Source organism: Electrophorus electricus, chromosome 13, assembly GCF_013358815.1.
Source record: "Electrophorus electricus isolate fEleEle1 chromosome 13, fEleEle1.pri, whole genome shotgun sequence".
In the NCBI taxonomy this organism is placed as follows: Eukaryota; Metazoa; Chordata; class Actinopteri; order Gymnotiformes; family Gymnotidae; genus Electrophorus; species Electrophorus electricus.
Genome location: NC_049547.1, coordinates 11,685,353 through 11,711,878, shown reverse-complemented (window position 1 = coordinate 11,711,878; position 26,526 = coordinate 11,685,353). Strand labels below are relative to the sequence as shown.

The 26,526-nt window shown below is 37.6% G+C and overlaps 1 protein-coding gene across 1 annotated transcript in view; it reads left to right on the top strand.

Annotated features, from left to right (window-relative positions):
• sntg2 (syntrophin, gamma 2) overlaps positions 1-23,958 on the top strand; it is a 37,174-nt gene extending 13,216 nt beyond the window's left edge. Inside the window, exons 7-17 of the mRNA XM_027002453.2 lie at positions 4,235-4,322; positions 4,678-4,769; positions 9,232-9,359; positions 11,719-11,848; positions 13,543-13,581; positions 16,129-16,245; positions 17,000-17,071; positions 17,336-17,545; positions 21,603-21,695; positions 22,689-22,799; positions 23,046-23,958. Of these exons, the coding sequence (XP_026858254.2) occupies positions 4,235-4,322; positions 4,678-4,769; positions 9,232-9,359; positions 11,719-11,848; positions 13,543-13,581; positions 16,129-16,245; positions 17,000-17,071; positions 17,336-17,545; positions 21,603-21,695; positions 22,689-22,799; positions 23,046-23,177 (1,212 nt within the window). The 3' untranslated portion in view covers positions 23,178-23,958. The remainder of the gene's footprint in view (positions 1-4,234; positions 4,323-4,677; positions 4,770-9,231; positions 9,360-11,718; positions 11,849-13,542; positions 13,582-16,128; positions 16,246-16,999; positions 17,072-17,335; positions 17,546-21,602; positions 21,696-22,688; positions 22,800-23,045) is intronic.
• Positions 23,959-26,526: the final 2,568 nt, after the last annotated feature.

The window sequence follows — 26,526 nt, the reverse complement described above, 5'->3', positions numbered from 1 at the left end:
GAGGCCGCACCATGCAACTTGTTATTATTATTATTATTATTATTATTATTATTATTATTACTACTACTACTATTATTAGTCACATTTATATAGTGCCTTTTTCAAACTCAAGTTTTACGGACAGAAATCAGCTTTTATACTCAAATCACTCACAGGATCTGATGGTAATGTCAAACACCACAGGACACCTACAGAGGATTTGTAGAGCCCATGCCACAGTGGGTCAGAGTTGTTTTGCTGGGACACGGGGCTTTAGTGACTTGTGGCTTTAGTGTTATGGCTGATCATTGTATGTGATTATGCACATACACAAACACACTTCAAAACACAAGCATAATTCCAACCTATCTATCTATCTATCTATCTATCTATCTATCTATCTATCTATCTATCTATCTATCTATCTATCTATCTATCTATCTATCTATCTATCTATCTATCTATCTATCTATCTATCTATCTGTCTGTCTATCTGTCTATCTGTCTGTCTATCTGTCTATCTGTCTGTCTGTCTGTCTACCTACCTACCTATCTACCTACCTACCTACCTACCTACATATTCAGAACCAGGAAGTCAAAAGACAATGATCCTGCTCTCCAAAAATTATGATGTAGCTAAGTCAAGCTGTCCCGGTAGTAGTAGTTTCTTTGTGAACACTGACATTTAAGCATAGAAACTGAGGGAATCATGTGATCATATGAGCAGTGTAGATCCTATCATGAATATGAAGGAATCTATGTGGAGCAGTATTGTAATGCAATCATAAAACAGAGCATTGTCTTAACCAACAAATTGTATAACCCATATAGTATTACAATTTCAAATTCATAAAATATTACAAAGTTCAGTTTGTATAAAAGTTAAATACAGTGTTTGTGCTGGTTTATTATGAATTTTTAAATTTGTGCTGCTTTACATTGTACAATTGATGTGAATTCGGGACTCCAATATATCTGATTTGAACCAAATATTAGCTATATCACCGGCGTGACGGGGTGCAATCTTTTTCCTAGTTACATTCCTATGTAAAGTAGCAAAAACAGAAAATTAAGTGGCACAAACTAGCAGAAATGCTTGAGACAAGGTTAGTTAAAATCTGAGGCATATACAGTGCCAATTTCACACAGGTATTGGAGAGTTTAATGGTTCAGGGGCTTAACCTCCTTTTTCTTTTACAGTTTTTATCAATTGCTTTTGCTTATTTCTTCAAACAGTTTTAACATTCTTAAAGCTCTCAAGACTCAGATGATTTAAAATACATTTTAAAAACAAAGTGGTTTACTACTTTTTTAGTGACACGGACAGTTTTTCTGTATCAGAGTGTCATTTTTTGTCATTGAAGGTTTTACTCTACCAGTGTCATATTATTGACATTGACTGTCACTGTTCTCTAGGGCATGCACATTTCCTTGTAACTCATTTATTTTTACAGATAGTGTGAACATTGTGCAATCCAGTAAACAGCAAAACAGAAAATGTATATAGAGAAACATAGTAATACACAAAAATAAAAAAATACATCACTACAGAAAAAAATATGCTGTTGAAAGAATATGCTATTAAAAACTTACAGTAGTATGCATTACAGTAAAACGCTAAAACTGTAGTGCTACACTATACTACAATACCTACCTCACTGGATGCCCATCATCCAAGATTTTCATCAACATCACACCTCATAGTTTCCCTTGTAATGCAAGAGAGAAAAAATATTCTTGCATGCCTCAACCATCCCTTGCAATGTTCTGTTTTCATATGATCACAAGCATCATCAATTGCAACAAATGATGACATTTGGTCTTGAGTATGTGATCATATACTTTCCATCTCCATGCTGAAAAGAATTCCTTGGTTGGGTTCAAGTGTCCAATCTTGAACCCAACCAAGGAATTCTTTTCAGCATGGAGAAAGAACTGGTGGAAAGAACTCCACCCGTATCCTTTAATGGACAGAAATTACATAATGATACCATAATAATAAACCATTCCCTGATATAACTTGCATGATGGAAGCTTATAATTATTCCACAAAATTACAAAATTTGGCAAGACATGGCTTACCAAGTCTCTTTGATTCTCATGGACATGATCACTGTAGAGAGTTTACAGTGAGATGCTGGGTGTTGGATGTGCCAATATTGGAGATATATGTCCTCACAACATTCTCAGTTATTGCAGTGCACATTGCTATATTTTCTCCACACTGTCCTGGAACATCCGCAATAGCTCAGTGGTCTATTATAGTTCAGCCACTCCTTCTGCCTTTGGCCAAATTGAAACCAGCCTCATCCACAAATACAAGGGTGCGAGGGATTTTACTTCCTTCCAGTTCCATTATATATACAGTAAACAAAATGTCAAATCAATTTTAGTCTAGAATCAGTTTCAGAGAAGTACAAATGCTGTATTACTTCATAGAATATACTTATAAGTATATAAGTATTGCTCCTGCTGAGATGTAAAACTCCTCTTCTGCCACTAGCACAAGGTAGTCTCCTTGGCCGACATATTTGCCTGACATATATATATATATATATCACATTACTGCATCTGTACCATACTGTCGGGCTCATATATTTCTTATAGCAAGAGTTTAGGGAATGCAGTGGACTTTTAGTTGCTTTAAGGCCAGGGGTAATTACATGATTAATTATTGTGGCCCGTGTTTCATCTGGGACAGTCATCTGTCCTTTTTACTCTTCAGCCTCTTCTTCTGTTCTGCTGTCTTCTCCTCCATCATGCATTACTAGTCCTCTTCCTCTTCATGAACAGGCTACTTGTCGTCTTCATCTCTCCACATTCCTCCACATTCAGAAATTGTAGTGATTCTGTTACAGTTAAGTCCTATGTATATGTTTGATTATATTCATAAATCATGATTAAGAACGTTTCAGCTAACTTTACAGGATGTGTGATTGGTTGATGTGAGAATGTATAAGAAAAGTGAGAAACTCCTCATTCACTAGTGAAGTTCAAAATTCACGTGATAGGCAATTTACCATTTTATTAGACATTAAACAACTATGACATCAATTTACCTGACACTTTTATTCAAAGCAACTTACAGTTATGACTGAACACAACTTGCATAACTGAGGGCCTTGCTCAGGGGCCCAACGGTGGTGGGGGAGCTTGAACTGGCAAGCTTCCGATTATAAGTCAAGTACTTTAGCCATTGAACTACCACTACCCAGTGATGATAGCAAATATATGCCTAATTTTGACAAGTGAATGAAATCCTACATGTTTTAGAAAACACAACTGTTCAACTAAGAAGCAACATAACTAGGTTTCATCTGCAAGCTATATGCATCTGGTAAGTGTGCTATTTCTGAACAATTGTACTTATTTGAATAGACATGTTAAAACATTTGCAGTTGGCTTAAAAGAATGAGAAATTGCAATCAGTTCTGAATAAGTGACCAATGATATGCGGATTTTCACAGGTTGGCTCGAAAATATACATTTTTATTTGAAAATTGTGCCAAAGCAATTGAGAAAAACTGTAATAAACTGTTTGTACACACTGAATGATTGATTAGATTAGATTTGTTTCCTACCAACCGTATTTAACACAGAGTTGTTAAACCAGAGTTGATAAATTAAGTTTCCTTGTGGATGTACTTTACAAATGCTTTTTTTTTTATAATCAGAGAGGGATATTTGACTTAAAAGATTTAGTAATTCATCTGTTTATGATTTTGATCATATGATCAAAGGCTAGCTAGCATATATAACCATGTGCTGAACCAGTTCTGTTAAAAGAACAAAATGTTATGATGTTTAGAAAATAGTAAAGCATTAATTACTTGAAGATCAGCTTTTCGCATGTTTGGATTGTGATTTCAAACTCTGATGCTTAGAGGATGATGCAGTTTGTAGTTAGCAGGCACTGAGAGGGTAATTACTTGTCATAGCAGCAGTTATCCACTATGATCACATGATCACATGAAAACTCAGTTGAGGTTACAGAACTCTTTGTAATTCATTCATCTCAAACTATGCTGCAAGCTTATATTTTATTTCATTTTGAATCCAGTGCTGAACTTTTAGTCAATCAAGTATGGTGTAGTAATTTTCTATGTTAACAAGCTGCTCCTTTAATGATATCTCATCTTTATATCTTTTCAACTGTCCTGTAATATTAAGGGGACCTCCCTTCTCTCTCTTTCTCTTTGTCTCGCTCTTCTTTCTGTCCATATCCCTGTTTGCCTGTCTCTCATTTCCTGGTCAGGTTCATCTCTTGCGTACTGCTGGAGATGAAGTTACCATCACTGTGAGGTACCTCAGGGAGGCACCTGCCTTTTTAAAGCTCCCATTAGGTGAGGAGTTAGATGTGAGCTCTCACTGTGCTGCAGCACACCTTCACACATATTCCACAGCTCCACAGGAGGCAACAGCAAAGTGTTAGACCACCATAAAGCCAAAAACCTTGTTTGAAATATAGTCCAGGAGCTGTTTATATGCTGCATCTCTCTCTCTCCCTAGAGCCTTTGGTATCTTAAGTGCCTTTTCAAATGTATATAGGCTTTTTCACCCTTTCTTGTTCATTACTATGATGTGGTCATGAGTTAGTGTACAGCGTTTGTTTCAGTAAACCCAACCACAGTAGCCAAGAAACTCAGTAACAGAACATGGTGGTGTGTAGCATTTTTCACCAGCTGGGATGTATTTCAGGCTCTCCAGGACCAGCCAGTGATCAGAGTAGCAGAGCATCCTCCCCACTTTTTGACAGTGGTTTACATTTAAACGGGAACTCAAGCAACACAGTAAGTGCCTCTTTACATATGGATTCCCTCAGTACTGTACCAATTGAAATGATATTCATATGTAATGGATCTTTTTTCACAGCAATCTTACTGAATGACAGAATCAGGCTGTAAATATGGCACTGCGAGGTAGAAAGTCTTTAACTAGATGTACATTGTGTTAGGCCCAGTAGTCGGTTTGAATTACCATTTGTGCTGTTCATGGCTTGCATTATATTTATAATCATAGACTATTTTATGGCCCCTGTGCACAGCACTGAAAAGTGTGTGCTGTGATTGGCTTGGTATTCCAAGTGTGAGTCTAAGTAATCTTTCCCAGTTCTGAGAACTGTGAATAGAATTCCATTGGCTTGCATGTGGTGAGAAAATAAGTAAACAGTCTTTTCTATAGTCTGCTGTTTGATTTTCTGACTCAAGTGAAGAGTGTATGGCCTTTTTTTATGATGCACTGCTTAACCAGGCATCTCTTCTATGTCTTATTGGCATGTGTGTAAATCGCCTAAACTGTACAGGTTCATTTTGGAATTGTAATTGTAATTCAACTTTGGAATTGTAATTCAACAAGGAACTGTGTCATAAGGCTATCTGCGTCATGCTCTCAGTCAGGTCAGGTAGCTGATGCAAACATTTAGGAACATGGATGCCAAACAGTGATATCCATGCCAAGGGTAGCACTACATGCAAACAGGCTTCAAAGTCTCTGTTCCACCGAACCACTCTGAGATTGAAAACATGAATAAGTATGGAACTTGACCGATGTGTACCCATGTGGGAGTGTTCAGGACAACCATAGTTTCATGAGACATGGGCACTATTGACACTGTTGTGAGTGAGCGTTAATCAGTTCAGTCATCATCTCTCTCCTTTCAAGATATGGCTGCCTTCTGGGAGCCTTTAATCAAGTCTTCTGGATGAAACGTGCTCCGCTCCAGCAGACAAAGTAGATTGAAAAGATGGTATGCCCTGTTTGTTTCCAGCAAACAATCTGCACAGATAGGCTGCTTCATTACTAAACAACGAGTAGTCATCACTGTATTCTGTTACCAGACATGGAGGGTAAACAGATAACTGCATTTCTCCTATTGACACTTTCCCTCAAACCCCTCTTCTCTCTCTTTGTTGCTCTCCAGTAGGCCACAGGACTGTGCTAAAAAGTCAGCTGTGCTTGTCTAATTGCTGACTTAACAATACGTCTGCCTCCTTGTGTTCTCTAAATGAGTCTTTTTTTAATCTTCCTTTAGTCTTGGCATTTCCTTCCCTCCAGGTGATTAGAATTCGCAGAGCTTGTCATCTTCTCTAGGCTCGACATTGAGTTGATTGACAGTGTTTTTCTTTCATAGCACCCGGGGGCGAACATTGATTCATTTACATACCTTCCGATAATTAGTGCTGTACCTCTATTTGCCTCAGAAGTTTATTGAAATATGGAAGGTGGCTGATATGAAGGACAGCAATGCCAGTGGTGCTGGTGTTTGGCAAGGTTCACAGAAGAAAGAATGTATTTTGTCATGGTAATCCATCTTGACATGCAGACAATATTTTATTCCTTGTCATCTCAAGGTCTTCCTAGCATATCACAAAATGAAAGTCAAATCAGGTTTAATTATCCAGGCTCAGTGTGCATAAACAGAACAGAACAGAATATCCTGCTTGAGAAAGTGTCGAAGACATAGGCCTAATTGGCAATGGCACCAAACCTTTGATTTGGTCACAAGCATACTCTGAGAGCTCTTTAAATATACTATAGCTGAGACATCCACAGCAACACTAGGATCTAGGTATGTTGATTGTTAGTGGTGTTAGTCACATAATCCGAATCCTTCTTTTTGTGCTAACATATATCATATACCTCATGAAAGCAAATCAAAATGAAAAATATTCATTTTTGATTCAGTTTAATTGCAAATAGGCAAAATTTTCAAATCACATGAAGAGCCATTTGCAGTTACTGTTGAAGTGATGTGGTCTATAATGTACAACATTTCCACTATGTTGATCAAGGTGAAGTACAGAAGAGTAGAATACTACTAATTTGTTTTTGTCCATTGTGAGATGTTGAAAGCAGCTGAAAAGTTCTAATAACATTTCTGTTAATATCCTTTTTTCTTCCCAACAATAGACCTTTCCTGGGGGCTATGGACCTTTGATGGAGCCTTACATGAGCATTTTCTTCTATGGTCTTAACTCCTATTTGGATCAGATTACTTTTCCATGGGGAGATGGGATAATGTAACAATTATTCATTGTCCTCAGTGATTTTATCCCATTTGAATCCACTGTCAGTTATTTTTTTCAGACTGCTTTGACCAGTAAAAATAACCTCATGTTATTTTAATTCATGCAGACGACCATGTCAGTAAATATTTCTTCACATCCTATGGAAAAGGAGTTTTTTTCTCAGGCATGGAAGCACTCACAGAAACTTGCATTATATAGCTTGTCATTTACTTGTCAGATATATTTTCACAGGAGTGAGTTTTCTAGTGGTTTTAAGCAAATTCTGCTCCATCAAGTTTTTGCAGTTTTATTAAATATTAACGTTTTACATAGAAGATGTATTACAGAAAAGTAAGTGAGGAATTTATTCCAAGTCCATGTTTCCTGATGCATAATTGTCCTAGATAGATATGGTTTCATTAATATTTCATGGAACAATAATATTTTGCAGTGATCAGCAAAAGCTACATATTAAGCGTGACTTTTTGGTGTGAAGGCAGTGTGTAAAATGAGTAGCCACTCCCATCTCTGTAATTTATACTGAGATTTCTTATCCCACGTGAATCGGATATAAGCATTGCTTTACAGACATTTAGATAACCAATCCTGTCTGGTTGGTACTTTAGTCAAGCAGCTTCTCAAATGTTTTACTTCTCAAGTAAATGCTCCCTGAAGACAGTGTTTCTGTAAGAGCACTATGTTTCAGGCATCTTCTCCCTGCTGCTGCTTGGTGCTCTGGTAGGGGAGTGTAATCCGTGGAGGGTGTAATTCATGGACAATACAATCCCAGCTTTTCTTGGTCAAGTTAAAAAGCTGTGAAGCTCTTGAGCTCTGTGTTTTCACTGCACCACAACAATTTCTTTTTTGCTGGACATGCATGACAATCTCTCAGTTAAGCAGTTGCTGTCTCAGCAGTTGCTTCTTTTAAAATTGCACACTGATCTACCATTGAGGTAAGCAAACCTGGTGGGATTTAGATCAGAATTGTGCAAATTAGCACAATATGCTTTTGAGTTGTATCATGCACTGGCACACTACTTTAAGTGTTGTTGAGAGACTGTTCATGGAGTGCCATTGTGCATGTCTATTTTCCAAGTTTTTGGGCCTAGTCATAAACCCAGAATTTCCCTGTTGTCCATTCCAAAGGGTGTTTTAAGCAAGGTTGAAGTATTGTTTTTGTCATATGTGTAGTATGACAGGACCGTCAAATCACTGAAAGATATCAGATAATATGCTAAACAAACACCCTCCCCACACACACACACATAATTCCTACAAAATCTAAAAGAAAGTGAAGAAAATGCATGCGAGCAGGACAAACCACAAGAGCCTAAAATATCTAATTTGAATGAATAAGTGAATGACAAAATATAAGCTATCCAGTGTAGGACTTAATGATCTAACATTACGGTTAGATTATTGCAAGAAGGCAAACCAAGTAGCAGCACTGTCTTTAAAGTTATGAATGACTGTAAATATAAGACTGTAGAAATGCCGTATAAATCTACACATCTACATTCGTTTAGTTACAACTAACAGTGAGCTAGATGCTTTTCAGAAGCCTGATATCCTTCAGGTAATAGCTGCCCTTTAATATGGTGTCCATGACTGGATTCTCTGCACAGAATATGAGTAATATATAAGATTATGATATATGTGTATAATATATAATTCTTTACCTTGTGGCAAGAGTCTACCAACTCTGATTCATAACCATTCTATGTATAATATATGTTATAATAGGTAATATAGGCTAATATTTTCCCTAGTGGCAAGTCTATAAACTCTTCTTTGTTTTAGCCTTCATCTCCTGTAAATCTTAGAATAGGGAGAAATTCTTGTTCTGTTTACATATGCATGAAAAAGAATGTGAAAATATAAAGAGCCCCTGGGTTTTTAGACCAAATTCTTCTTCATTTATGAACTGCTCTAGGATGACAGTGCTGTAATGAGGGAGAAGTATTTTCTGTGAGTGTGGAGGCAGCTTGTAGCCCCAAAACTCCAAGTGTTGCAGATACCACTGATGCATGAGAGCTAGTTGTTGTCAGGCTGCCTCGCCTACTGCTCAAAGTGCAGTGAAGAGAGGCTAAGATGAGCCGCTTGTGCGCCCCTCCTCACATGCTCTCTCCATTTCTTTTTGTCTCCACCTATGTGTGCCTCTCTCCCTCTCTCTCTCTCTCTCTCTCTCTCTCTCTCTCTCTCTCTCTCTCTCTCTCTCTCTCGCTTTCTCATTTATTCTGCCTAGGCACCGTCTTCACCCTCCTCACCCTCAGCTAATGAACCAAAGTACGAGAAGCGTTGGCTGGACGCTGTCTGCCTCCCCCTGTCCATGGCTCGGGTCTCTAGACACAAAGCTGGAAGCGATAAACTACGGTACGGTAATCTGCTGTGATGCAGTGCCAGCGCTAAGGTGTGCCACAACTTGGCTAGCTATTGGTTCTGCGAGAATCTTTTTTATCATTGAAGTGGGAACGTGTTAAGTCCAATATCTATGCAGTGGCATGCAGTGTCTGAAAAGGTCACTGATGCAGATTGCAGATAGTGGTTCTTGATGAGGTTGATAAGAAGTAGCTCTAACTTCTGTAGATTGGCCTTGCATTGTGGGAAAATATGTATTATTTCTACTCCAGTAGGCCTGTCTCTATGCAGCACAGACAAACAATTAAGTATAAAAATAAATATATAAAGTTTTTTGCATTGAAGATTAAAGATCATAATTGGAATATGGAAAATATGTCACCCATGCTTTATTTATAATAAGGAGGAATGCCTTTGAGTGAATATATTTTGTTATCATATAGTAACTTAATCAGACTTCACTCAGACCGAAAGGAATCCATTTATCATTGCCTTAGGCATCTCTGCATTTGGTCCTTTAGATGCTGTACCTGGATCAGTTTAAAAATACCATCTAACATTATGTTCACTAGAAACTGGAGTAATTTATGGCATGTAATTTCATATATGATTACACAGTGTAATACAACTTAATTATTACTAATGCTTTATAAAATTATTAATGATGCATATTGGTGTAAACTCCCTTTGCCTAGTGAAAAAAAGATTGCTGAAGCTTTTTTCTGGATAAGCATCATTGGAGTTTTAGTGGAGTTCTCCATACTGGAACTTATTCTGTGAAACCTGTTTCCAAAGCTAATATTAGATCACACCCTAATATACATGCTGAATGTTCTGTGAAACATGCTGTGTTTAAACTGGGAAACCACATCAACTGCTTTTATTAGTTTGTTTCAGATTATGCATCATAATTCCAATCCTATATGGTATCACTTTATTCCTTCCTATACAGTATCAAGAGAGATTACGTATTTTATTCATTTCAAATCACCTTTGTGAGAACTACTCTCTGAAGAGTCTGTGTTCACATCACTTTTTTAGACCTGAATTGCATTCTCACCCCTTTCCTCACCCTGTTTGTTTCTGCTCTTTGTGTTAATCTAAATCTCCACAAAAGTTCACTAGTCCAGACTAATGGCTGTTTTTTATTGTGTTCTGTCTCTCACACTGAAAGCGTCTTGGCGATTTCTATCAGAACTAGGCCAAGCAGGAAATCATTGTCTTGTGCACTTGACCTGCATTAATTGAAATAATGGAAGTCCAAACAGTTATATTGAAAGAAAAGTGACTACAGCTCCACCTAGAGTGGTACTCGGTGAGATTCTAGAACTGGTTCCTTCTTTATGTGTGATTGTGTGGAATTAATTCAGAATTAATGTGATGCATCGTTTTCACATCATTTTCGATGTTTTAGGAATAAATAAGTTAGTGACAGATTACAGTGTTTACTTTTATATATATATAATTGTAATTTAACTGGACTATCAGAGCAAGAACAAAATTCTGTTTTAGGATACCAGCCAGACTGAAAAAAGGGGAACACTTTTTGCTCAGTGGGTTTGGTTCTCAGTCTTGTTTGCTCTTACCTTTCTTCTGTTACATTATTAAAATAAATATGAACCTTAATTTTGACAGTTAAGCCTCTCAGGTCTTGAAGACCATTATGATGAATGTAATTGTCCAACATCATACAAATATGTTTTGGTTCTGTTGTCACAGTCACTTCACATTCTGTTGAATACAACCGACAGCCATCATTAAACAGTTAGTCCACCAAATCAAAAGGTAATTCATCTGCTATACCCCAAACATACACTGAAATTAAATGTCAAAACTGTCCCATTAGATACAGTTGATGGCCACACTACCATGTCATCTTTTTTATGTATACATTCCATTCCATTAATTTGTATCTAGAGCTTCCCCTGCCGACCCCCCCCCCCCCACTGCATAAACAAGAAGACATACATCGATCCAGCTTTTAGCCTTTGTGTTGGCTATGCTTTTTCTGAGTTTGTGAAAACCAACAATGACAATAACCTATTAAGAATCCTCTGTGAATGGCATTTCACCATTCTTATATTATTCAAATTCTGCTATTATTAATAACTATTATTATTACATTCAGACACAGTATATGGCTATAAATATCCCATTTATTTGTTGATATATCAGTAGCAGTGGAAAAATGTTATATTGACTTGAAAAATTCAACACTCATTTTATATTCCACATTATTAGTTGGCTATTTACTACTTTAGCTCAGCGAAGTGCCCTGGGGCCTGTTGATTTGTCTATGCTGTATATTATCAATACATTCAGTAACTTAACCTCTCATTTATCTTTGTCCACCCTACCCCCATCCCTCCCTCAGGTCAAATAGTTTTGAAGTATTTGCCTTAGATGGAGTATGCACCAATGTTCTACAGTTTTGCACAGAAGCAGAAAGCACAGATTGGCTCCAAGCAATAGCAACTAATATCAACGATTTGACACAGGAGTGTGTAAGTATTATAGAAAGTGTGAGTATAATATACCACAGCAGCACTGAGGTTGGGAGTTTGCTCACTGTCCATATTAATATTTCCTGCTCTAAAAACAGCAGTGTTTGGCAGTGGAAACTCAGCTAGATGAGCCTACCAGAAATAAGACAATTACACCTAATACCTTTTTCCACCTACTGGTGTATTTGCGTCAGTCACTGGTGATGGAGAGATTGCTGATTGCAGCAGAGAGGTAAGGTAAAAACAGCCCATTATTCACTTTGAGCTGAAGCATAGGCAAAGGAAATAGGGCAATAATAGTAATAAAAATATCAGAATTTTTTTAACAAGGTTCATTTTAAGCGATACTTTTTACTTTAAATGGACTACTGAGATCCCAGCGTTCCTATTAATAATGCACTGTTTATATAAAAAAACTGGATGTAAAATTAAACTGTTTATAAAAAGGAATGGAACTGCTATCCTGTATGTTCCAGATCTTGTATCCTTGTGCACAATTCTCCTGTTGCAGTGTTCAAAACCAAGAAATAAAATCCTACAAGAATATTGCCTAATGATCTCATTTCCTGGGCAGCATCTTAATTAGAGCACTGATGATCCAGTAGGCCTTTTCTATAGCTCTGCTCAAACATGCTCTGATTTACTGCCACACAGCTGCCTGGTTTACATGCAATTACTGCCCTTACGTCAGCTAATTATGGATACAGAGGCTGATTGCTAAATGTTCAATTAAGTGCTGATTGTATATGAGAGTGGGAAGCGGAACTCTGGCTTTTATTGTGGTGACCTATAATCTATAAATAGAGTGTGTGAAGCATGGGTTTGCACAGAAGGGTGTAGGAGTTTAGAAGGATGCTTTTTGACAGGTTTGGACCTGCATTTCTCTGATGAGAATGTCATGACTTAAGGACTGAATGTTGGCTCTGACACAGTGCTTCATTAATATACTGTCAGTGATTTCTGATCACAGTTACTCATTAACAAAGAAGCAGTCTATGCCAAAACTGTCAGGATTTGGAGTTGCAGAATTGAATGTTAAAACCGAACGGTCAAACAAAACCTAATAAAACGATAAAACTTTTTTATTATTTTTAATAATAACACCTTGATTTATGATAGTTCTATTAATGGTAACCCCCTTTCTCGCCACACAATATTTGTGAGACACAGGTTCCCATTATGTAGCTTTCCACAGATAATAATCAGAGTAATTAAATCCATTACTGTACTTAAGCTTTAAAAAACAAACAAACAGGCCTCTAGGTCCCATGTCCTATAATAATGACAAGAATGAACAGGTCACTGGGCAGCATCTGTGTATGTTAGCTGGTTTGTGGTTTTGAGCCTGTTCTTTAAGCTCCTTGTGCCCTGCAGGGGCACTGTAGCGTGGCTGCCCCAGTGTCCTCCGTGTGCCATGCAGGAGCACTGCAACATGGTTGCCTTAGTATCCTGCTTTGCACTTGAGGGTGCCTGCAACCCTGCAAGCCAGTGGCACATACCAAACAAGCAAATTATCTGTGAAAAAGATGCACAACCCATAAGTAATATAGAATTGCTCTACTACTAATGGAGGAGTTTGTGATCAGATAGATTATGGTAAGTTTCCCATTAAGGATTTATTAAAAACTCAGGTTATATTAACAATTATAACTAAGTAACACTAAGATACATTGTGAAATTAATGTTTGTTTCAGATAAAAACAGCAAACAAATACTACTCACCTGATGAGCAGGTAGGAATTCATGTGATTTACAGTGTGATTAATCATGTACTTGTTGTCTTTTTTTGTATTCAGTGACCTTCAGAACTACTGGCACCCTTGGTAGACAAGAAAAAAAAAATGTATGAGCTTAAAGCTACACTAAAATGAAAAAGAATCAATATAAAAATTATTCAAAGAAAGAATCTTTATAAAATAAACTTTATCCTCAAGAACATATCACAATTATGGGCACCCCTAAGAATTATTAATACCAAAATGTAATTCACATATATTCCTATTTATAGCTCACCTTTTATAGCACAGTTGACTCTTTATAATCTCTTAAGTGGTTGTCCATGACTCCATGTTCACTGGGTATAATGATGAGCTGACACAGAAATAAATCTTAAAAAAAAACATATAGGAAATTCGAAACATTCAGTGTTAATTTACATTATTGCTAAACAGTAGTGTTAGCTGTGACTAAGATGAGGTATTATTATTATTATTATTATTATTATTATTATTATTATTATTATTATTACTATTATTATTATTTTACATTTATATAGCACCTTTCTCAGATTCAATTATGCTTTTACAGATTACAGACAGAGGTGAGGTGACTTTAGTGTAAAAGGATGCAAGATTATGCAGAGGAAAACCTGATTTCCACTGTGTAGTATGTTGGAGGGTTTTTGATGCTGTGGGATAGTTGTTTTTCCCAAAGTCCTTAGTAATGTTATTAGGCTCGCTCCTTTACATACCAGGAAAATTTTGATCAAGATCAAACTGCCTCTCCCAGGAGGCCTAGGTCATAGTCATGGTCCAAACAAACATGGTTCACCCACCACAGATCCAAATTTTTACAGTGGGCTCCTAGTCCCCTGACCTAAACCCCATTAAAATACTGTTGGGTGAACTAAAGAGGAAAACACATAAGGGAAGAGGACTGAAGTATTTGGAATATATATGAAGTATTTGGAGAATATATATGAGGAATGATCTTAGGTCTCTTAATATGTGTTCTTCCAACCTCATTCAACATTAAAGAGAAGATACAGTGACTCAGAAGGGATGTGTTTTGAGCCCCCTTCTGTTTACCTTGATGACACGATTGTTGTGCCAGGTTTAGTACTAATCACATCAAAATGTACGCAGTTGACACAACTATTGTGGGTCTCATTCAATATGTTGAGGAGAGGGCATACCAGAGAGGAGGTATAACTTTTCATAGACTGGAGCAAAACCAATCCTGAATGTCAAAAAAACAAAGGGGATGGTGATAGACTTTAGGAGGGAAATGCCTCAGACAGAAAAGTGCTGAGGAGAGTGGTAAAGACAATGGAAATAATCATTGGGAGCACTATACCACCCATTGAAGACTTGGCCAGAAAACCCTACCTTTTAGGAGCCACCAGCCTCATACAAGATCCCACCCACCCCTATCACAGCCTTGAGTAAGAGATAAAGTAGCTTACAGTGCAGTACTTCCAGGCTCCTTAAGAATCTTGAATCTTCAGTCTTGAATGTTAGCTTAGTAACAGAATAGTCTGCACATTTCTGAATGTAGGGTTGCCTATAATCGTGTTTATTAGAAAAAAATGTTTTTCTTTCAATACTTTTAATTCAGCATTTATTTCTTACAACCTTTTAGTGGAAATTAAAGCTGTTAGACAACAAAGACCTTTTTTGTTACCATTTTTGTTAACCCTTAGCAAGGGTGCCAGTAATTTTGGACTGCACTGTTAGCACTGTTCCACTGGCATGGTGCTAGTACTGGTGCCAAAATTGGTGCCGGTGCTGAACGATGCCCTGCTTTTCCACCACAAAATCACAGGTTCACAGGCAGAAAAAAATGGTGCTGTTCTGGCTCCATAATTTACCTGCTCTGGAATGACCAACCTCTGATACAAGCGGCCGAAGGGTGGGGTCCTGGTGTCACTTCGTAAAGTTGTTTGCAGAAGAGACAAACACATTGCTTGCATTTCGGCTGAGTAGTTTATACAGTCTTCTGACTTCTGGTATCAGATCCACATATGTAATCATTGGGCTCTCAAACATGGGTCCACTCTGAAAAGGGTGGGACTGGCATTCCAGTTCGTAGGAGCTGGCACCTGCTCCAGCATGAGCACATGCACTTGGTGGAAAAGTGTTAAGAATGCCAGTGAGCCCATTCACCATCTCCTTGCTGTACAATAGCTTGCATGAATGCACAGGTCAAAATCTTTTGTAGGTTTAGTTCATAGTTTTCTGTGTTTTTGTTTTGCTGTGTTTTTGTTATTCTTCCCATACCCACACACAGCTTAAAAGGGTCAGTTGACAAATTCACAATGTCAAATCAAATCACTTGCATAATTTCTAATATTGCTTTCTTGTCAGTACTATTGTGTATTATTGACTTTCAATTTTCAAAGATAGAGCAATGTTCCTCTTTGGCAGTTTATGAATGGGGAGGGGGTAGGGGAAACCTGCCTGTGTGTTCTGTGCTCAGTATGAGAATCAATCTTCTAGCTATGAGAATTTCTGCAGTTTCATGGCAATTGATTTGTAGCCTGCAAATGTTTTTCTGCGCAGATCATCCATATGGGTTGGGTGTGTAAGCATCTACATGGGAGTGATGCCAGCCAGATCCAAAGCCACAAGTTTCTTGCATTGAAAGGCTCCTCTCTCTATATTCTCAGGGGCCCTCCTGTAAGTCTAGAGCTATATGAAGTAAAAGTCAAATCACTTTCAGAACAAAACATAAATCATATAGTGCACACTTTTGAGCCAAGTGGATAAAGTAGTCATGCAAATGCATTCATGTTTCCCATAAATATCTTTTAGGTAATGCTGGCCATTTGCAGATCTCACAGCTTCCTTCATAATCATGTATAATGAATCCATTAGTTTTTAATGGCTTGTGCAGAGAAAAAGCTATTACTACCAAATGGAATATGTTATTTGTGATAAACATTTTATCTTTCTTCTTTGATGATATAAAGCTTAAAGTTGCTTTTATGTGAATTTTTTATTCATTTGTATAGCAATAAACTATCCTCTCTTAGACTCATTTTGGTTTAAAGTTGTCCAATCACACCATATATATATATATATATATATATATATATATATATATATATATATATATATATATATATTTTACTTACATGAAAATTTATATCCAAGTAAATAAATATGTGGCATCATTTAGGCTCTGTTTGTACGGAAAGAATGAATTGTTGCATTAATGTTTAAACTCATGCATGAGTAAACTGCACAGGTATGCAACTCTGTCTGCAGGTGAATTTGCTGAGCTATAGTGCTATACAGAATATTGAAAAGAACTCAGAAAACATGCAGATGCTGAACGTTGTGTGGAATAGTTTTCATTTACTGTAAGTGGTGTATTAATGCTAAGATCGGGCTCACTGCTTGTTGTTTATTGTTAATTTCCTCATTCCAGGCTAGTGCATCAGACTGGGCCCAACCTGAGGCCACGTTTAACCTCTGTGAGGTTCTCTTCAAGGTTCATAAGGTACATCAATGCCTTCCATTAGCATTTCATGGCTACAGCAGTATATGTTATTTTCAGCCAGTTTCAAACAATTGCATGAAACCTAGATGTAGTCTTAATTCTAATTCACCATTTTTAATCTAAAATAGCAGATGTATATGTTCTGCTTGTGCACAATAGGGACCAATAATGATAATGCACTGTAGAGTGTAAACAAACAGATCTGCTGCTTGTGTGTTGTTATGGTCTGAATTTTATGAGTTGTTTATCTGTGTGGTTGCCTAGCTGTGGATAGCAGAGGATTGCTGGGTGCAGGCGAAGCTCTATGTAGGCTTGCAGCAGGACTGTGAGCTGCGGGACGGCGAGCCTTTCTGCTTCAGCGTGCTTGTGGGCCATGGCCAGAGCCACTGCTTCAGCGTGGTGCTGGGTGCAGAGTTGGCGCTCTGGGACAGGGCCTTCCAGAAAGCTGTCTTCATGGAGGTGCAGAGAGCAGGGGTGAGTAGTGGGATCCCTTCCACGGGCCAGTAGGAGACATGATGTCTTTAAGCATGCTTATTTAAACAGATCATACTGCCATGATTTAAATTTTAATAAAGGTTTTCATTCGAAAAGTTTCATGTTCATTCTGTAAACACAAGTGTTCCACATATACAATTAAAGTTGTCATGTTCCACATAGACAAATACAGTTACCAGTGAATTTAATTATCCTTAACAAGGCAATCCATAGCAAGTGGAATTGAAGGCACACCTGCTTTAGCTGTGTGATATGTTCATTTTCAACCATTATTGTTTCTTTAATTAAATTTCAGTAGAGAACCTGGTTTGTAAGACCTCTCCTCATTGAGCCATTAAATTGCCTCCACTCTGCAAAGGTCGGCAGTATCATTGCCTTACTGATGAACTCCTGCAGGGTAACTGTTATAAAGTATATCCTCCCTTGAGTTCAGATGGTGAAGGATTTGAGATTGAGCCCTTCATTCGGTTATTCTTTTTTAAGGTCAGTCTAGGTCTGACATAGCTTTTAATTACATCTCTAAATCCATGATTATATGCATGCAGTTCTTTATAATGGCACCATGTCACTATAGCCTGAGCTATACTGTGAATTTCTATCACTGCTAGTCTTTCAAAAAGCCATTGGAGAGCTCACAGGGGCAGTTAACAGTGCCCTTGGTGGGTTCGTATAGTGTACTGAGTAACAATGTTGCCTGTAGGGGGTTGGAATTCTATCCCCCACGCTATACCATGCTATACCAATAAGAGTTCTTGGGCAAGACTCCTAACACTACATTAACCTGCCTCTGTAACATGACTGAAATTGCTAGTTGCTCTAAATAAGTGGGCCTGCTAAATGTAACTGTCATATTATCCAAAATAACAGCATATTATCATTGTTAACCTTCACTGACTTTGCTCAATTTACTGACTTTGCTAAATGTCAGTTCAAGGATTTCAAGAAATGGCCAACAGGTTTTGGCAGCTCTAAGCCCATGGGCTCTGATGCTTGGTATATTTAACTAGAGACATGTATACATATATGCATGTATAAATAATACAAAGGAAAGAACCTTTCACTGAAGATTTATATTGCAACAGTACTCAAACACTACAAGGGTACAGTGTAAGGCCCTTCAGGTTCCTTTGTATGATGTGCCCCAATGTTTCTTTCCAACCAAAAAACATTACTCACTACAGTTATTTGCCTCACTCTGCATATGTTTCTCTATATCAGCCCCTTCCACCTTCCTTCTGTAATCTGAGAGGGTCATAAGATGTGTAAGGGGTCATTGAAAGACTGTGACAGATATAATAATCACATTATGTTCTATAGAGTATTTATGAGGAGAAGTCACATGGAGTTCAGGATTATGATTCCTGCAAGTTCAATTTCATTTCCATTTAACTGTGGGAACAACAGAAACTCTTAAGTGAGGAACATCAGAGGCAGAAGCAGGATGGCATGGCTCTTTCAGACTATATAAAGTGAGATTAAAAACTGTTTGCTCTTAATCCACGCTGCCAAAATCCTTATAAGAAATGTGCCAAACTGGAATCATCACTGGTTTTGCAACACATAGTTCACCATATTTAGATGCAATTAGCTTTAAAGTCTGTACTGAGCAATTCATAAGCTTTACAAATCCAGTGGCTTGTCTAGCAATGACATCATCCTACAAGAAGGATTGTTGGCCTTGATGAATTAGGATCTTGATCTTTGATTTTGGTTTTGGATTTTGTGTTCTGTTGTGCCCAGAGATTGATGACTGGCATAAAAAGCAGAGCTAATGCACCATGCAGCTTTGGTTGTTGTCAACCCGCAGAGCCACATGGGATGCTGATGAGTTAATTCTGCATGTGTGAGCATGCCCAGTGTGAGGATTATCCAGTTTTTGTTTTTTTTTTCTGGGATGTGCAGAGAAAAGTTGCTTCCAATATGTTAAGTGCTTAAAAAACAACAGAAGAATAAAAAAAAGTAAAGAAAATAGCACTTTCCCCTACATCTAATGATGCAAACTTAAGACACTCTTTTGTGAAAGGCTGCAGAATTTGATGGAGGATTTCAATTAGTAGGTGATTTTCTGTTCTCCAGCCAATCAGTCAAACGTCCAGTGGTCTGTAATAAGTACTGAGCAGTTCATGTTTAGGTAATACAGCTACTCAACAGGACGCAGTGTGAAGTATCAGTAAAGGAGATGTATATTTATCCAGCTTGTTAAATGATGTACATTATTTCAGCACATTATGCCAAGGGTCTATTGCAGGACCCTAACCTGTTTTAGGATGTTGCAATAATTTTGTGTTTGCCATGAGGTGAAGAAATCCGAGAAGGTGGAGATAGTCAGCATCAGGCATGCCAGATGCTGGCGTCATGTCTTTAAGATGCCTGAGCTGATCAGATTTCAGCTTCATTCAGGCTGACAAGAAAATCTTAGAGCTATGTGTTTTTCGAATTCCCAGAGGAAGGTCCCCAATTAGTGCTGTGTAGTGTCTACTTCACATGCCAAAGGCGTGGCTCACACAGGGTGAGAGTAAACACCTCAAATACTCTTCAGCAGCGCCTTGCTCTTCTTAGCAACTGAAACATTCTAGAGCATTCTGATGCAGTGCATCAACGGGGGGGTGGGGGTGGGGTGGGGGGGAGAATGTTGGAGTAGTGGTGGTGGTGAGAGGAGGGATGGTGGTGCTGGTGTTGGGAGGAAGGACTGTGGTGAAGGTGGTGGTAGTTGGGGGGGGGGGGGGGGGGGGGGGGGTCGTGAAGCCCTGCTGTAGCTACTGCTGTCAGGGGCTTGTGATTAAGGCTATTAGCAGTCCATCTCTGCCCTATCAGCAGCACACACACGGAAGTGCAAGTGCTGCCCTCCTCAAAACCAGCAGTGGAGGAGTGGCAGAATGTGTTGAACTGAGGTGTGCTAACACGCCTCCACTGACAGGCAAGTTGATGCTTTAGTGTGGGGGCTGATTGGGCCATTTGCAGGAAAATGAAACTGAAATAATGATGTTGCAGAGACACAGAGTATTTCTGAAAAAGGCTCTGTGGTCCAAAAATGTTTTCAGAGGACAGCATGGATATTAGAGGTTATGAACTTATTGGCTATATGGAAAACTTTTGTGCTAGTTAGATGAGAAAATAATAAGGACCCAGGAGAAATTTGACAAAATAATTTAGATACTGTTAATTAAGCATGTGGGGACAGATGGAGGAAACACAGATGTGTACTTCACTTCAAACTCAATGGATTTTCTGCTGTTGTAGGGCGATCAAAATGTTACTGCTGGGTGACCATAAAATCACTGCCTAACTCATGTCTGATTGATTTAATGTGACCACTAACTCCATTCCCACAGACTTCATGCATACAAATGTTTCCTCTCTGTGAAGGATTTGATGATGATTTTAAAACAGCCTTCAGCAGCTTCTCAGTAAGCGGGTGGCCGTCATGGAAGCATTTGCAGACCTGAGCAGGATGTCCTTTAAATCATGCTGGCCAAACACAAACCCCAAAAAATCTAATTAAGGAAAGGTAAAGAGGGAGATTATTAGACAACAGAAGAAAAATATACACAATTACATCTTGACTCCTTTTACCTCAGGATCCATTAGTACACGGATCATATTTCTGGGTGAATGCAAGAGAAAAGCCTCAATTAACAAATTGCTCTCTGACAGTGCATCCTAAAAGTCAATTTACTAATAAATCTAAATTGTTCTCTATTGACTGCATAATATATTCATTAGATTTCAAACCCTTTGGTTTTTCTAATTTCCCTTTCTGCTAAAGAGACAAGTGCTGGGCAGCAGTTGCCATAGCGACTAAACTATACCTGTCCTATTCCTGGAGAAAAGTGACTGCAGCACTGACAGTGGGGAGTGCAGGAAATATTCCCCTATTTACATAAATATGAATGAAACAGTTGGAGAGTATGAGCAAGCATGTTGAAGTGCCCTGTCTTCAGATACTGCGTTCATCATTATCATGTTTCATATGTATTATTATGCCGTTTTTCATGTCTGATATCAATTGTTTTTTATTATTCTCTTCATTCTGCAGTCAAAGACCTACATGTGCAGTAACCTGGGGAAAATACTGTGCTTTACAATTGACTTTGAATCCGGCTTCTCCTGTTCTGAGAGCATTTCTAAGGTAAGACGTCTAAGAATGAAGAAGCTGCTACGCCAGCGTTACTTAGAGATGCAGGACTGTACCTCCACTCATGACCAGGCAACTGGAGTGCATTGCTAAATCTGCTCCACATAGAAGAAAAGTGTTCATAACCTTCATAGCCTCAGCTTTTGCTCAGACTACTGCCTAATTAGAGTATGTTTCTGTGCTACTTTCCCCTTATTAGCCAAACATGGTTAGGTGAAATGACTCATTATTAGATCAGGATTATTATAATCTTGACTTATAGAATGTTCTGAATATTAATAACATAGCACATGTTGATTTCCTGGCTGACAGGCTGGTCTAAATCCGGTCTGTATTGTTAATGGTTTGAAACAAATTTGCATAGGATGTGAGCGTGTGAAAAGCTGATTGGTTTCACTCCGTAAGGCAGCCATTACAATGAGTGGGGATGGCGTCTATGCAAACGAGGGCTGATCAGGCCTTTCAGCAGATCTTAATGAGCTGCTTTCAGGACTGACTCCAGCTGCCTGTCTTTGTTTGGGACTCGTAGCAGCATTTTCTCCCATGGACCATTACAGCAGTCCAGTTACAAAGCCACCCTCCATGAGGCAGGTTATTAATCCATTAAATTTAGTATGATACAGCGTTAATGTGGACTGAAGATGTCCACATTATGTAAATGTAAATGTCGTACACATACTATACAGGCTGACAGGAGTAAGTACATACATATTTATTTGCCATATAATATCAACATATCATGTCTCTGAAGAGTAAATCAAATGATCCTTAAAAGTGCCATTCACTTCATGATTAGGGTTTTCAGTTGTAGGTTTAGAATTAAAAGAAACCCAAGCATAACTCACAGACAAATCTACTGTACTGAGACAGGAGGAAACTGGGGGAGAAACCTTTGATAATAACTCACACTTGTCAGTCTGACTCATCTTAAAGCTTGCCTTTAACCTACCTGCTTTACTTCAGTTCCTCTGTTCTCATCATTGACAGAAAGTCATTTGGAGATATAAATTCTCCCAACTGAAGGGTTCATCTGATGATGGAAAGACTAGAGTTAAACTCTTATTCCAGAATTCAGAAAACAAACAGATAGAAATGAAGGTAAGGCTCACAATTGCAGGTCTGTATATATTCATGAAGAATGTATTCTTATAGAATTATCTCTTGCCAGTAATAAAAATAACTACAGAAATAACAGTATTCAGTGTTATAAATAAAAATAACATACATTATAAAGTGAAATAACATACATACCATATCAATTTTATAGCCAGAAAATGAACCTATTGATTCTGATTTTGCATTTTTAAAGCTGTGTTCATTTGTTCCCATGTTTGGTCTAAGCAGGAGCTGGAGTTTGCGAACCTGACAGCTGTCCTTCACTGCATCCACTCTTTCATCGCTGCCAAAGTGGCTTCTGTGGATCCGCTCTTTGTCAATAATCAAAGCATCACACGGAAGTACATGTTCAACAGCTAGGAGCTCAAGTGTTGTCCAGAACATGTACCATCTCGTCTGTGGATTTGGTTTATCTGTATTTTATGCAGAATATCTATGAATATATCTAGCTCTTGTTATTTTTGTATGACTCTTCTAAGATATGTAAAAACAATGTAACAATGTAAAAAAAACAAAAACTTGGAGTAGATGATATTTTGAGATGATGTATTGATTAACGGTTTGGTACTCAACTACAGTTGTGTTCTGCTTAAAAATGTATTCATGGTGATCATGTAGCAAAGCAAATGGTCACATAGAGTATAGTCATGTAGACAATGTGGCATTACGAGTTTGTTAATGCACACAGTGCATTTAACAATTTATAAACCATTCTGGGTAAACCTTGGAGGAAGGCAGAATTTGAATATGGACTCAGTTTGTATTTAACTAATGTCCTTGTGTCTTTCTTTCAGGTTATTGGCTCCTTAATGATAATTCCCAAACCTGTATACAGGCTCACCTCTATTTTTTCATAATTATCTTATGATATTAAACTGCTGCAGATTAAAATGTGCAGAAATAAACTGAAATAAGGCTTCAACTTGAAGATTTTTTTTCTTTTAGCATGAATTGAAATACGTAATTAGATTTTATATTTGGTGTCCCTAGTTCTCTTTCTGAATCTAAAATTCCTTAATAATGAATAAAATACACAGATTTATAGCTGTAAAATAATGGATTGATTAAACAATAATTAAATCATATAGGGTAGCCAACAGCTGTCCTAAAAATGTTTTCTGTTTTTAATCTGTATTTTAAAAAGGCCCCTAATTTTCAGTTCTGTTCTGTATGGTGTTATCCAGTTACTTTTTCAAATAAAGGACCAGCTAATTAACTGTTGGTAAAGAGGTGTATGAACACCTTTGTGTCCTGATTACTGAGAAAACGTTTAGATGTTTCTAACTGACAGCTCTCTTTGCACAGTCTGTGCTCATTGTTCATTTAGCAATAAGTAGCAAAATAACAAATTAGCACCAAAAGCAGCACAATAAAAAAAATACCCATGCTTTGTGAAATTTCAAATAAGGTGCAGTACATTATTAACCAATACTGAATTTCAGTAAATATATAATTTTTGTTTTGTCCAGGAAAGCACCCACATCAACAACACCATATCATTTTCAGTCAGCAACATAAGCTCTTTGAACCAAAGTACCTTCTGAAGCACTTGGGTGTGAGGCAAAAAGCTTTGCATGGTGAATTCTAAAGTAGCAGCACTCAGAATAAGACTCAAAGACCTCCTGCTGCCTACTAGCCAGTGGAGGGACAGTCTGAAATCTATGCTGAATTAAATATCTTAGGGAACTCAAGATGGTTTAAAATGAGCTAAGATAAAACAAAAGAGCGCACTGTACTGCCTCTAGCATGCTGAAGAGAGATGAAGAGTATATGCTCTGTGGAGGGCCACAGCATGAATGCCTCACTGCAATTACGCACACATCTTCCAGGAAAGGTTCTTAAATGAAAAGAACATTATGTGATGTTTGAGAGTTACGTTATACTACTGAGTGTTCACGCAACAGTTCTACAGGAACAACTATAGGAATTAATGTTAAGACTTTTAAAATCCACTATTATGTAGTTATAGTATTAAAGTGGTCCTGTTTATTTGTGGGGGTGTTTAGAGGTAATGTGGATTTATGTAACTGTACCCTTAACTAGAGCAGCATATCAGGGAGTAAATGGTCTCTGATATCGAAATTCAAAATGTATACTGCAGTAAGGCAGCCCTGAAATAGGCAGATTAAACTTTAATTTAATGCCAAAAAAGTTAAATATTCAAAATTCAACCATTTGCTTAGCATTCGACTGCTATCTGCCCAAGGACAGGATGAGAGAGCTTCAAACAGGTGGAGATTTCCTTGACTTTCATACATTTTTAGGGAACTTAGGGATTTGAATGGTAATTGAAGCATGATTTCAAAGCTCTAACAAATGTGACATACACAGCTGTGCAGTGTTATAGCTGATCCTTCTACCTATGCAGTTCATGTGCTTGGAGAGCAAAAAGACTAGAAAATCAAGTGGCTTTTATAGAGTCAGCAGGGCATGACCAGGCTCTCTCAAAGGGAAAACTCCAAGACAGGGAGACACAAGATTAAATAGTCAAACTCTTTGCAAGGGACTGCACCAAGAGAAACAGTAAGCAAATATTTTACTTATAAGTGCTATATAATCATCCTATCTAATTTATAAGAGTCATAGTTTGTTTGCCAGCTTTCCATAATGTTAGACTTTCCTTGGTCTTTAGCAGCTGAAAAAATAAATAAATAAATAAATAAAAAATAGTGAAACAATAATACGCAATTGCATTAAAACAATTTTACACAATACATTTAAAAAGATATGCGATGTATTTTATAAGTAGCTGGTGAAAGGCTGTGAAACATGATGCCATATTGGATGTTTACCAATGTACTCTTGGATTCTGTTTTTATTTTTTTAAATATCGTGTTTTTTTAGCATTGCAGAAATGTCCAGCTCTACACCTTGGCAACTGTTTTCTTACAGTCTCCTTCTATATTGGTCTATATATGCAACTGTAACATCTAAACGTAAGTCATATCATTTCTTTCTCCTATAATAATTATACAATAATATTAATTCACTTCTTATAACACCATTTCTTTCTTGTTTCTTACAATAACTTAATCATTAGGTTGCAGGTTAGTTCTGGTTTTTAAATGTACTGTCTCTGATAAGGACCTCCAATAGCATAGCATTTCATATTTTATTTTCTAATCTCACTCAGTCATTTTACCACATTTAACCCTTGAGGTATGGGATCGCACTTTTCACTGGACTTGGCTTAATTTATTAATATGGGAAATGTTTGTGAAACATATGGAATTAACTGGATTTCTGCATTAATTACTCATAAAAGTGTGTATATATTTTCACCAAAGACACAATATCTTGACCTAACAGCACAAAAACAATTGTATTTCCTGTTACTCAACTGAACATTTAATTTAAGCATTACATATTTAAGCATATCAGCCTCTAGGCTAATCACTAAAGGCTAAAAGCATACTCAAGGTAGATGTTTCAATTAATGTGATGAGGTCAGAGGTGTTTGTTGGAGGTGTACTGCCCTAAAAAAAGGCAGTGTAGTAACTGACAGGCTGCTCTTCAAGAAAGAGGTGTTCATGTCCTTAAAAGAAATATCACAGATATTCAGAAGAATAAACAAAGAGATATAAAGAGAGAGAGAGAGAGAGAGAGAGAAAGAGAGAAAGACCTGGATGTTCATCAAATCACAAAAAGACAAACTGTACGCAAATGAAGGAAATTCAGAACTGTTACAACTCTCCTTGGGAATGTTTCA